The sequence below is a fragment of the Cnephaeus nilssonii genome, assembly GCF_951640355.1.
Source record: "Cnephaeus nilssonii genome assembly, chromosome: 3".
NCBI classification, from domain to species: domain Eukaryota; kingdom Metazoa; phylum Chordata; class Mammalia; order Chiroptera; family Vespertilionidae; genus Cnephaeus; species Cnephaeus nilssonii.
In genome coordinates, this window is record NC_137074.1 from 46,537,606 (window position 1) to 46,551,655 (window position 14,050).

The 14,050-nt window shown below is 39.9% G+C and overlaps 1 protein-coding gene across 1 annotated transcript in view; it reads left to right on the plus strand.

Moving 5' to 3' along the window:
* Positions 1–14,050, plus strand: part of TPRG1 (tumor protein p63 regulated 1) — a 220,360-nt gene that overhangs the window by 136,328 nt on the left and 69,982 nt on the right. The window contains exon 3 of the mRNA XM_079766616.1: positions 1,605–1,696. Within this exon, the coding sequence (XP_079622742.1) occupies positions 1,605–1,696 (92 nt within the window). The remainder of the gene's footprint in view (positions 1–1,604; positions 1,697–14,050) is intronic.

A 14,050-nucleotide genomic window follows, 5' to 3' on the forward strand; every position in this document is an offset into this window, starting at 1 on the left:
GAGGGATATAGCAGTGCACAAAGCTGTAGGCAGCCAGGGAAGAGCCAGAACTGGGGCCGGTTGCCATGCTGCTCACGCTCATCCTGGCCCACTGCGCCTGCTGCCGTCTCTCAGTAGTGCTGCTATGGAGCCAAGTATATGAAGCTCTATACCTTTACTCCCACTTATCTGAGGCAGCTCCATTCTGTTCCCATTTGTCATATATGGATTCTTATATAAAATTTTTTCTTGACCAATGGATTCTGTGGCAAAAATGTTGGAAAGCCTTTGATCATAGACGGAGAAGACACGCAAACCAAAATCCTACTACCACCCCGTCTCTAGGAGGAAAAGATATTCGATAGCCAGGCCAGTGTCCCTGTTTTCTTTTGTGAGAGAAGGGTCTCAGGCTGGAAATTTTAGGAATGTTAATGCATAGACAAAATAAGGCATTAAAGCCATATTATATAGAGAATATATGAAATTTGCAAGCTACTTGTCAGTAGCCCAGAATTGGGAATGAGGTCAGCACTACCTTGTAGGCCCAGAAATTGAAGGTCTGGGTTTCTTATATCTGCCACTTCCTAGCTGAGTGAACTTGACAAGTTACTTGCCCACACTGGACTCTATTTCTACACCTATAAAATGAAATGTTTTAGACTAAATAAGCCCTAGGCTATAGTCATTCTCAACCTTGGCTACACATTGGAGTCATCTGGGATGCTTTAAAAAATACTGATATACTGATATGTGAGTCCCATTCACTGAGTGTCTGATATAATTGGCTTGATGCACAACATGGGCATTAGGATTTTTTCAAAGCTTCCTTGGTTTTTCTGATGTGCAGCCTATGTTTAGAATAACTGTCTAGAGACCAATGGCTCTCATAGTAGTGTCCCACATCAACCGTATCACCTGGGAACTTGACAAAAATGCCAGATATCAAGCCCACTTCAGACCCAATGAATCAGAAACCCTGGGGACAGTGCCCAGGCATCTGTGTTTTAAAACACATTTCAGGTAGTTCTGATGTGCACTGCTGTTTAAAAAATCACTGAGCTGGAGGGTCTACACATTTCCAATTAGGACAGGGATTCATCAATTTCCAAGTTAGAGGTAGGCGCATAAGTAGGAACGCCGCTTGGAGAAGGGTGAAGAATGTGATGTAAGGAGACAAAAGAGTTTATTTCCTAGAGACGTAAAATTATGGTCAGAATTTTGGAAGGCTTCTCTCTGGTGTTTTATTGCCATGTGCTCTTTGAAGAGAGAAAGGTTTGATTTAAAAAATACATACATTACTAAATGCTTTGAACTTCCTGATAAATATATTTGTTCAGAAAAACTGGTCCTCTGAAAATGGCTGTCTTTATTTCTATGAGAAAGTGTGAGTAAGGTTATGGAAGATAGGAATTGGATCACTTTGATCTCACCCAAGGAAAGCAGCTTAGTAAGTATAGAGTTCAAGGCTAAGCTCTCCAGCAGGAAGTGCCTAGAGCAAATAGGCAAATATAAAAACTATCTTTCCTGCTCAGCTTTTTGGAGAAGCTGCAGAAACATAGTAACTAATCACAAGCACAAAGCCTTTCAGTCTTCTCTAAACTAGGTATTTTCTTTTTCCCACTCAGCCGGGGACCATTGAGACTGCCATGGAAGACTTGAAAGGCCACATAGCCAAGACTTCTGGAGAGAAAATTCAAGGCTTCTGGCTCTTGACAGAGTGAGTAGTTATGACTCAGTGAAGGAAAGTGGAAATCTAGCATTTTCCTTGACACCTCTATAACAGAATAGGAGATGGATCTGTGGAAGAATTTCTTCTGGTTGTCATGCAAGATAATTGACATATCCAGTTAGAAAGTAAAGTTTCATAGTGCCCCATGGATGATGGTATGACAACTGTTTCCCAGGCTCATCACTTCACTCAGCCATCACTATGGCTACCTTAGGTCAGGCTCTCATAATTGATCTCAAGGACTATTGCATTTGCTTCCTAACTGAACTCTCTGGTTCCAATCTCTGGCTCTTACAGGCAATCTCTCTTCAACCACATAAGGCTGCTAACCATCCCACTCTGGGTAGAACATAAAGGAAGATTAGGAAAGAGGATAAATGAAGTCAACATATACAGTTTGAATTTTATCTTGTGTACAATAATATCAGCAGAAAAACAGGAAAAGGATGCAGAATAGAAAAGACAGGCTGCCTGTCCAATTAGGATTTAAAAAAAAACAAACACCTAAGTTTACCCTAGTTGGTTTAGCTCAGTGGATAGAGCATCAGCCTGAGGACCAAAGGGTCCAGGTTTGATTCTGATCAAGGGCACATGCCTGGGTTGTGGGCTTGATCACCAGTAGGGGCCATGCAGGAGGCAGTTAATCAATGATTCTCTCTCATCATTGATGTTTCTCTCTCTCTCCCTCTCCCTTCCTCTCTTAAATCAATCCTATATAAGAAAGAGGTAATATTCAAATTGACCATCACTCCAACATACAAGATGGCCACCCCCATGTAGACAAAGATGGCTGCCCCCATGTGGACACAAGATGGCCACCACAAGATGGCAAGCAGGGGAGGGCAGTTGTGGGCAATCAGGCCAGCAGGGTAGGGTAGTTGGGAGGGAACAGGCCTGCAAGGGAGAGAAGTTGGGGGCGATCAGGCCTGCAGGGAGGGCAGTTATGGATGACCAGGCCAGCAGGGGAGGGCAGTTGAGGGCAACCAGGCCTGCAGGGGATGACAGTTGGGAGGGACCCAGGCCTGCAGGGGAGGGCAGTTGAGGGAGGGGGGGAACAGACCTGCAGGGGAGGGCAGTTGGGAGGGACAAGGCCTGCAGGGGAGGGCAATTGGGAGGGACCAGGCCTGCAGGAGAGGGCAGTTGGGGGCGACCAGGCCAGCAGGAGAGGGCAGTTGGGGGCGACCAGGCCAGCAGGGAGGGCATTTAGGGGCAATCGGGCCAGCAGCATGCAGTTAGCCATTGATCAGGTTGGCAGGGGAGTGGTTAGGGGGTGATCAGGCTGGCAGGCAGAAGCAGTTAGGGGCAATCAGGCAGGCAGGCAGGCGAGCGGTTGGGAGCCAGCAGTCCTGGATTGTGAGAGGGATATCTGACAGGCCTAAACATGCAGTCAGACATCCCTCAAGGGGTCTCAGATTGGAGAGGGTACAGGCTGGGCTGGAGGACACCCCTCCCATGCACAAATTTTGTGCACTGGGCCTCTAGTAAAAAATATATTAAAACAAACAAAAAAACAACTATGGTTAAAACTTAAGTCCCTATGACTTTAATAACTGTTCCATTTGCTCCCAAATCTTAAAGTATCTGTAAGGACATTCATTGCAGATGACACCATGAAGGTGGTTACCTCGCTGTGCTGCCCTGGAACTCTAGTGTCTGAGTGACTTTTTCTTCACCCACCAGGAAAATATTAGGAACACCATTGTCTTAACAATGATATGTAAAATATTCATATAATAAGGGGAAGAGGCACCTCTTTTCTACTGCAGAATCCATAATATTAAACGGAGAATGAAATCAAACTCCATTTCAGATGCTTAATTGGTTCAATGAGTTTCCTGTCTTGGTATCATGATCACTGGCAATTCCAGCAGAATAGCTCAGTAATCCTTGTACCTGGAGTGAAGAGGGTCTGATCCAGTGGCATTCCGTGGCTGGTTCACAGCAGTTCACGAGAGGTGAATGGTACAATTTCAGAAATTTTGAGAGTCAGTTGTTAATTATTAATAATAAATTATATAAAGTTTCTAACCAAATAAATTAAATTTAAAACAATGGTAATATACTCAAAATTCCTCACTTTCTGATTACTTTACTTCATTTTACTATTACATACACTTTTTGTGTTATTTCTGCCTGTAACATTTGTGTGATGGAAATACTATATGATGGTGTACAACTGCACATCTCTTCCCAACTGCAAATATAGTGATGTCACGTTGGCAGCTTGGAATTAAACCTGGTGGCAGTGATTACACAATGGGAATCAGCAAATTCCATAAATCAGAGCTTGATTTATTTTTTTGATTGTCTAAACTTAAGAGAGTAATGAGAATATGTTAAGAATGCAGATTAAATTTACAAGTGTGTCATGTCTGTGGCTATGATATTATAGCAGCACAAAATATATTAAGGAAATATTCCCCCACCATTCAAAAATAATTATCAACTATTATCCAATTCAGAAAAAAAAATCACCTTTTTCATTGATGCATGGACGAAGACTGGGCAGGTGGCCGAGAAAAGCAGAGTCCAAGCAGAGGTGGCAAGGTTGTAGAGGGGCAGTAGTCTGAGCCCTTGGCTGGGGCAGAAGCTATTGACTGTGGACACCCAACCCAAGCTGGAAATGACAAAAGTCTCTTCTTCCTTCTCCATCTGTCTAGCACTCTTTACTAAAAAAGCATGACATGGTTCACTTTTTAAAGGAAACATGCTTAAAATAATTATGTGGTTTATCACAGAGCATGTACTAATGGATGCATTTAGAACTGAGAGGCAATAAGCTGATAACTGACATAGTTGGGCTTGGTGGATCTTTGAATTTAATCATAGAGGAGGAAGGAATTCAGGGCAACTCTGGGCTTTGTCCTAGGGAATTTATGGGTTGACTGGGCCACCATTCCCAGGTGTAGAATAAAATAATTCTACTTTGTTGAGAAACCACCATATGCCAAACATTATAAAAGGAACTTGGTGTACACAATTTCACTTTATCCTGCCAATAATCTTGTCATTCACTTTTTACAGAACTTGTTAAGTACAATTTTCAGAAAAATGTGTCTGTGGTATCCATTAGAACATCCACAGAGATGTTGAATAGATTGTTTTAGATATGGGTCCAGATACTATCTTCATAAGTAACTTTTCAAAAAGGAGAGTAATCCTGACATGCTTGTTTCCTATAGTCTTGCCTTTTATAGAAGCTTAAATACCATTAAGCCAGCAAAGACATTTTTTTTTTCACGGAATGGCATGTGAATTAGTTCAGGTGAGCTGCTTTGTGATGGTCTAAATTGATCAGATATATTATTCAATAAAGTTAGAAAAATTAGTTTGAAGGCACTTGGTCAGAGGACCTGGAGAATATGAATAGAGAGGCCAAAAAGAGAAAGATTCAACCATTAACGGCAGCTGAGTCCCAGATAGCTGAAAACATTAAGAATACCCTAAAGAGACCCAGTTAAGACCCAGGCCTCCATTCCAGCTTATCCAGGAGCTTTATTTGTCTCAACAGCTATAAACACAGGATTATGTTTATCTTAATTTTGTCTCTTCTCACTGTCTTTCTTTCCTGACCCTTCTGGGAAAGGACTTTTTAAAGCAATTGTATGTACCCTTTTAGAAGCAATCCATTAAGCCAGAACCAAGGAGAACATCTTGACACTCTGTGGAGTCTCAAAAAAAGTATGCTATGATGACAATGAAGTGTCTCCTTAGTGGAATGTACTCAAAATGTCTTTGTTAATAGTGGTTAAGAGGGTAGGTGGAGATGGGATCTTCCCTCCATACATGTTAATGGGGGTTGTTGTATTTATTCCTCTTATTCATAAACAGGAAGACTTGCCTCTAGTGTCTGGGGTCAGGTAACTCCAGCTCTTCATCTTTGTGGAAAATACTTACAACATGCTTCATTGCCTACTTTCCTCTAAATCCACCGATGTTTCTATCTGAGGACTTTGGTATAATAAATACATGAAATTGAATTAAGTTATCTACATTAAGCATATAGACAGTAAATAAAAGTGAAGTCAATGAAGCAGCCTGATGTCATACAAATAATACTGAATTTGGAATCAGGAAACTTGGATTTGAAACCTTGCTCCCCTACTTACCAGCAGTGCAGCTGGGTGAACTTGAGTGGGCTTTGTCTTTTTTTAAAAAAATTAGTGAATTTGTTTAGAAATTAACTATTCTTTAAAAAAGTAAACCCACTGATAATTTTTGCTACATCTTTTTGCAGGTTTTCTTTATGCACTTTGTCAGAGATTGTTATAATATAATAGATAACATTTATTGAGCACTTAAATTGTACCAAGTATTGGGATAAGTGCCTTCTGTGCATTTGCCATTATATTAGTTTAATACATATAATTGTGATTATCTCTAAATGGCACTTCTCTCAGGTTTTTCCTTGTATTGTTCCTGGTTATCATGTAGTTTTTGTAAAGTGAGTCAATCATTCACATATTATTGGACAATTACTTCCCCAATTGTCAATGGCTACACCCATTTAAGGGTTTATGTTATTCTTTTAAACTTGAAGCACTAAGTGAGGGATATTTACAAGTGGGGTAGAATAAATCTTTATGATTAGAAAGAGAAATAAAAATATATAAGGCATTGGCCATTTATTTTTGAGAAACATAATAAATCATGTTTCTATTGCACTTTATAGTTTAAAAAGTGCTCTTCATTCAAGTCGATCTTCATAGCAATCATCTGAGGTAGGAAATGTTACTTACAGTTTACACATGAGGAAATCAAGACTCAGAAGAGTGACACAGCTTTTAAGTAGCACAGGTAGGGCTCCAATACATATGCTGGCCCAACTTTTGCTAAAATAGTCCTTTAGCGATTGTGCAAAGATTCCATATGTGCCTCCTATTAAATTGTAGTGTGTGATTCCTCTGACAGAAACATGTTGGATAAGCTCAGAATTCTATTTCTTGGGCTTGTTGTGGTAAGGAGCAGTATGCTGAGCATCTCTGCTTAATTTATAAGGATCCCACAAAAGAAAGTTCCATCTTAGATGTTTAAATAAAAAGAAAGGCATCCTGGGAGACAAAGGGACATTGAGGAACAGATGACTGTGAACTATTTTCCAGGTATGGGGAGAGGCCTCTTTGGAGTACAGTGATCTCTAAAGCAGCACTGCATGTGATTGCTTTCACACCTGCTCTCACATGTGATCCTTAGACAGACCCCCAGGAGAAGGCAAGGAGAAATTATTTGCTTCATTTTATGGATGAAGAAACCCAGAGACGAAATGACTTGTGTAAGGGCAACCACTTATTAAGGGTCGCAGGAGGGCTTGACTCCTGTGACCTCCCACCCAGTCTGGTTGTCATCTCATAGCACTGTTCTTGCTGCCTTTTGTGATGATTTCATCCCCCGACATAGTAATCAGGGTAGTTTGAATTGGTTAAATGATCTTTGTGCCAGTGTCTGGTTTCTTTGTTGATTGTCTATTGTTTGCAGGAAGGAGGGTCAGAGATTCATTGGACAGGTTCAGACACCTTTTCCTCTCCAGAGCATGCTCTGCCTTTGGCTGTTTATTTGACTTTATTCGTTTTTTTCTAGAATTAACTAAAAAGTCAGATACCTGTAAGGGATGGTGGATGTCACTAATGGGTAAGGCCAATCACACTTATCTTGTCATAGTCCAATTCTGTTATAAGGAACACTGACCTATATTTGTAATGGAAAATATTACTACTTATAATTAAAAAATTAAAAAATATTAAAAAAACAGAAATCAGGGATTTTTATCTTTTTAGTCATGACTAATAAACATCTATGAAAATTAAGTTAACACGCTAACTTGTTTTTCCATACTTTTTACATACTTTTGTTTACGTATTGTAGATGCTTGTAATTCAACTTGTGGTCTTGGGATCAGCAGCACTAGCAGCACCTAGAAACCTGTTAGCAATGCTGACCCTCAGGACCCACCCAGACATACTGAGCCTGAAGCTGAATTTTCACAAAATCTCCAGTTGATTCCTATGTGCATTAAAATGTGAGAAGCACTTTCCAGATCACTCTCATGTGTCGAGGACTTCAGTAGGTTCTCATTGCCTGCATACTCTTTTGCTTCATCCTTAAGACCCTGTATGTCATGGACTGACAATTGAACTGCCTGCTGTTCCCCAGAAGTTCCTGACACAATTTTTTGGTCCCATCACTGCACTTGCTCCGTTTGCTCTATTTTATATGCCTTTCTCTCCTTTCTGTTCATCCAGACTGTCCTTCAGGAATGTTATATCCAGAAAGCCTTTCAATAATAATTCAACCAAAATAATTGTATCTCCCTTCTTTGTGCTCCTGTTTTACTTTATAGTATAGTTCATATGCACATTGTGAGGAAGGTATTTCTTGAGACAGGGCCTGATTCTGACTCACCTTTGTCCAGGCCCATCTGTGCCCACCTCCCAGTGCGTATACAGTGGTAGTTCTCAGAACCTATCACAGACTTGACTTGAATTTAATTCTGATAGAGTCATCTACTGTTTGAAGCCCTTCACTGACATGAGCAGGGTCCATCCATCGAGTTCTTCCTCCATTTCCCTGAACCTCCAAGCAGCGCAAAGCCCAAAGAGACTTCCTCTGTCCTTGGGTGAAAGCACTCAGGCTGAGAAGTGCCTCAGATCTATCAAGATGTTAATGACCTGTGGCAGGACTCTGGCAGCAAGAAAAGCACCTTCCTTGCCAGAATCCATTTATACTGGGTGGGTGTTTTCAACAACCACTTAATTAAACACATTGCTTTTCTCTATAAATTCCCCATGGCAGCAGCTTCATCCAGATAGCTAATGGTCCCTGAGTGACCTGAGTTATAGGACAGTGAGGGCATTTAGTTACTGCAGTCACAAATGTACTTGGAAGTGTTTGTTTTCTCAAGACTGCTACCAATTAGGGAGGAGTTAGAAAGATCCAAGACATGAAAAAAGTCTAATGCAGCTAAATGCCCAGTTCCATCAATTATTAGCTATGTAACCTTGATTGTGTAAATATCTTATATCCTCTGGGCCTCCATTTTGTCATTTATTAAATGGGGATATAAAGAGGGTTATTAATTTAAAAATTAAATTTAATATATATGTAAAATACTTACCGGTAAAACAGCTTTTGCCACATTATACATGCCACATAAGAGTTGGCTTTTATTACTATTATTTATTCACATTTACTCATCATACATTCATTTAAATATTTGCCAAGCTCCTTGCATAAGCCAGACTCTACCCTCACTGATGAAAATACAGATGCAAATATGATAAGATTTCTGTCTTCATAGAGTGCTCAGTCTTGTGGGAAGGAGGACATGTAAATGAAATCACAACATAATATAATACATGCTGATAAACAGTCCTGCGAATGACTCTATGGGAACACAGAAATCACTGGGTCTGTACTGCTGAGTTAGACAAAGGGTATAGACAGATTTACAGGTAGAAGAGAAATTTCTAAAAAAATATGAGAAAGAACATTCCATGCAGAGGGAAGAATATATTGTGCAGAGTAATGGACATAGGCTGAGGGAACCACAAGTAGTTCAGTGTGGCTAGATTATGGTAATCAAGAGTGAGAAACCTAGCCCTGCCCTGTGTGGCTCAGTTGATTGTCTTTCCATGCACCAAAATGTTTCTGGTTCCATTATCTGTCAGGGCACATGTCTGGGTTGTAGGCTTGATCCTTTAGGGGGCGTGCAGGAGGCAGTTGATCCAGGTTTCTCTCTCTCTTCCTCTCTCTAAAATCAATAAAAACATCTTGTTTTTAAATGAGAGGCCTAGCAACAAGCTAGAAAGGTAGAAAGGAGCCAGAAAGATAAGAATTTTGAATTCCAGGCTCAATAATTTAGATCTTTTTATTTTTCCGGAATCACAAATTGGAGATCTATAGGCCATTGGAATACTTTTAGATAGGGTGTGTTTTCCTGTTTTGCCAATATCTTGCAAGTTCTTGTTGCCTTGTATGGGCCCCTCTTCACTCCCATGATGCAGTGCTATATGGTGAGCTCACCTGCACATAAGAGCCAACTATATACATCTCTTCCAACCACATGTCCAATGACCTCACACTGGTATATTGAATTCAGTTATGGTAGGGAACTTTATGCCAAAGAAATGAAATCAGGGCATTGTCATCTTATCATTATTTTAGAATGTGTTCACCATTTATAGCACATCACTGCCTTTATGTTATCTTTATGACCATTATAGGCATTTTTTTCTTGAGTTATTGAAAGGTATCAAATAGGATATTGATATTTTTAGAAAATCAGTCAATTCTGGAAATAATTTGCAATAGTTTAAACTTAATCTTGATTATTTAGGGATCTGCCAATGTATGTTGTATTAAAGAAAACAAATAAGACCCCAATCTTAATATTGAGGCTATCAACACATTTTAGCCACTACAGCTAATATACAAATGGCTATTATAAACTCTTATCAATAAACACGTTGCCTGATTCACAATCAGTAATCTGTCTCAACTCCATGGGCTTCTCATGTTGTCTCAAAGTAACCTGTGTGGGGAAGGTAGGGTGGGTCTAGAAGGAGTAATGGATGTGAAAAGGAGGGTGCCTCTGGCCTGTTTAGTAGAAAGAATTACAAAGTCTAGGAATTGCTGCAGCTTCTGAAATGATATGCTATGTGAATTAATAAAAATGTAGACTCCCAAGTCAAGAAAATTACCAGACAAAGAGGGGGAATTGTATACTAACAAAGCGATCAATCCACCATAAAGATGAGCCATTCTGAAAGTGTAGGCACCAAATAACAGAGCTATAAAATTGTAAAATAAAAACTGAACTGAAAGGAGAAATAGACAAATCCATGATTATAGTTGGAAACTTCAACACCATTCTGTAGATACGACAAATAGGCAGAAAGTGAGCAAGGATTTAAAAGAACTCAACAGGACACAATTAACATTCACAGGGAACTTCATCTTATATCAGCAGAATATATGTTCTTTTCAAGCACCCACAGAACATAAACCAAGATCCAACACATCTGAGCCACAAAACAAACCTCATCAAATTGGAACAAACTGAAATCATACAGAATGTGTTCTCTGACTATACTGGGAGCAAACAGGAAATTAATAACAGAAAGATAAAGGGACAATCTCCAAACACTTAGAAACAAAGTGGCATACTCTTAAATAACCCAGGGGTCAAAGAAGGAGTTTTAAAGAAAATAAAAAGTACACTGAGCTAAATAAACCAAATAAAAGTGCAAAATATTATAATTTGTGGGATATAGCTAAAGCAGTACTGAGTGATAAATTTATAGCACTAAAGGAAAAGTGCTCAAATCAATCAAGGAAAAGTCATAAAACAACAATCTAAGCTCTTGCTTCAATAAATTAGGAAAAGAATAACAAACCCAAAGTGATAAGAAGAAAGGAAATAATAAAAATAAGAGTAGTGCCAAAACTGGTTTGGCTCAGTGGATAGAGCGTCGGCCTGCGGACTCAAGGGTCCCAGGTTCGATTCCGGTCAAGGGCATGTACCTTGGTTGCGGGCACATCCCCGGTGGGGGGTGTGCAAGAGGCAGCTGATCGATGTTTCTCTCTCATCGATGTTTCTAACTCTCTATCCCTCTCTCTTCCTCTCTGTGAAAAATCAATAAAATATATTAAAAAAAAATAAGAGTAGAAATCAATGAAAAAACAATACAGAAAACTAATGAAGCAAAAAGCTGTTTCTCTAAAAAGTTTAATAAAATTGACAAGCTTTTATCAAGGTTGCCAAAAAAGACAAGGGAACATACAAATTCCCAATATTAAAAATGAACAGGAGTATCACCACAGTCCTCGCAAACAACAAAGAGATAATAAGTGATTATAGCTAACAACTCTACACACATAAAGTGGACAACTTAGATGTAATGGACCAATTTCTCAAAACACAAAACTACCACAACACACCTAACATGATATAGATAATTTGAATAGCCCTATAACTATTCTGAACTTGAACTTGTAATTAAAACCTATGCCCAGAAGAATTCTCCAGGCCCAGATGGTTTCACTGGAAAATGCTGTGAACATAAATGAAGTAATCCATATGAAGCACTTAGAGAAAAAACTCATACAAAGTAAGCATTAAATGTTAGCCATTAATTGTGACTTCCATAGCACTGTGTATAAATTTCTACTTATTATTTATCATGCTATACCATAATCTTCAATCCTATATAATAAAAGGCTAATATGCAAATTGTCCCTTCGACCCGGAGTTCAACTTGGAGTTCAACCAGCAGATGGTGCCAGCCGGCCAACCTCCCATGTTCCCTCCCCCTGGCCTGCCTGGCCTGATTGGTCCCGATGTGGGTGAGCTGGCCAGACCCCACCTGTGCATGAATTCGTGTACTGGGCCTGTAGTTTACTTATATTCTCCTATATTAGACTATAAGTTTCTAAAAGACAGGGACAATTGTAGATAATTTCATAGTATGAGAACCTAAATAATATCTTTAATAGGTACTCAGCAATATTTATTGATGACTTGAAGAGAATTCATTTCCTTACTAATAGATGGCAGTTTAGTAACGTGAAATTTACCTTGGATGACTTTTGGCTAAGTTATTTAGAATAATTTATGTCTGATATCAGTCAGATGATGTTGCTATAACAAAATACCATAGACTTGGTGGCTTAAGCAAGATATAGTTATTTCTCACAGTTCTTGAGGCTGGGAAGTCCAAGATCAAGATGCCTATAGATTGGATCTTAATGAGGGCTCTCTTCCTAGTTTGTCTTCTTATTGTGTCCTCACATCCTGAAGAGAGGAAGCTCTGATGTCTCTTTTTCTTCTTATAAGGGTACTAATCCCATCATTTAAACCTAATCACCTCCAAAAGGCCCCACCTCTTAGTACCATCACATGGATAGCTTTTAAGAGGATATAGATGTCTGGTACCCCATCTTAGCAATCCTGAATCAGAATCTTCCTGGGTGCTATCCTCCCTTTAAAGGGTAACTTTAAATACATATATATCTATATATATAAAAGCCAAAGCGAATGAATGACCAAACGATGGGTCGACTGGTTGCTTTGATGCACACTGACCACCAGGTGACAGATGCTCAATGCAGAAGATGCCCCCTGGTGGTCATTGCGCTCCCACAGCAGGAGCGCTGCTCAGCGAGCTTACTGAACAGCAGCGGTGGCAGCAGCAGGTGCATCGGGGCCGGGATGAGTGGAGTGATGTGCAGGCTCCTCCAGGCCACCTGCAACTTCACACAGTACTACATCCCTCAGGGGATGTCAGACTGCCAGTTTTAGCCCGATTCCCACAGGCCAAATCTACATCCCTTCCCTTTCTGGAAGCCTGTGGGAATCGGACCAAAACTGGCAGTCTGAAATTCCCCGAGGGGTCCAGGATTGCGAGAGGGCTCAGGCCAAGCTGAGGGATCCCACTGGTGCACCAATCTGTGCACTGGGCCTCTAGTACACACACACACACACACACACACACACACACACACACACACACACACATATAAATTCATAAACCCCTTTGAGAGAAAACTGACCATTTTTTAAAAATTTGCAATCAACTGCAACAATATGAAATTCCATGATAGCATTTCTTTTACCTGAAAAAATAGTTTTTATGGATATATAAATGGATGTTTCCAGGTTCACCCTATCTATGTTTATGGGAACATTCTGTCTGTTCTATAGAGGTACACGTTAAAGAAGTGTTGAAGAAATGAATAAATAATTTTGAAACTTATTTTTGGTGTACATTCTAAAGAATCATTTGTACTTTGTAATTTGTGTTTTTCCAACACTGACATGTTTACCAAACAGCAGGAAATGAAGTGTTGATGAGCACTTTCTTCAAGGGCATCAACTAGATAGTTGCCTGGGGTTCCTTTGCTTCAGCTCTGTGAACAATGGACTGGAAACCTGGAGACCTGAGTCTGTGGACTTGTGTTACCATTATCAAGTCTCATCTCACCTTTGGGTGCCACATTAGCTCTTCCCTATGGGATTTCACTTCTTGTCTTAGAGAACTGTGTATCCCTTAAGTGCAGAATGTTCTTCTCAGTATCCTCAGTACCTAGCATAGAATCTGGCAAATGACTGGCTGCTTGGGGGAGCAGGGAGCAAAAATAAACCATAGGAAGTCAAGTCAGGGGACCTGGGAAAAGGGAAGGTTTATGAACATCAGGTTCTTATTAGAATACTGTTTACTTGGAGGTCCTCTATTTTAAATAAATCAGAGAGGCCTAGGGAAAGAGTAACCAAATGACTGAAAGAATTGCATGTGGATTATTTAGCCAAAGGTTTTATAAGTCTTTGCTTAACACAGACAGGGGGAG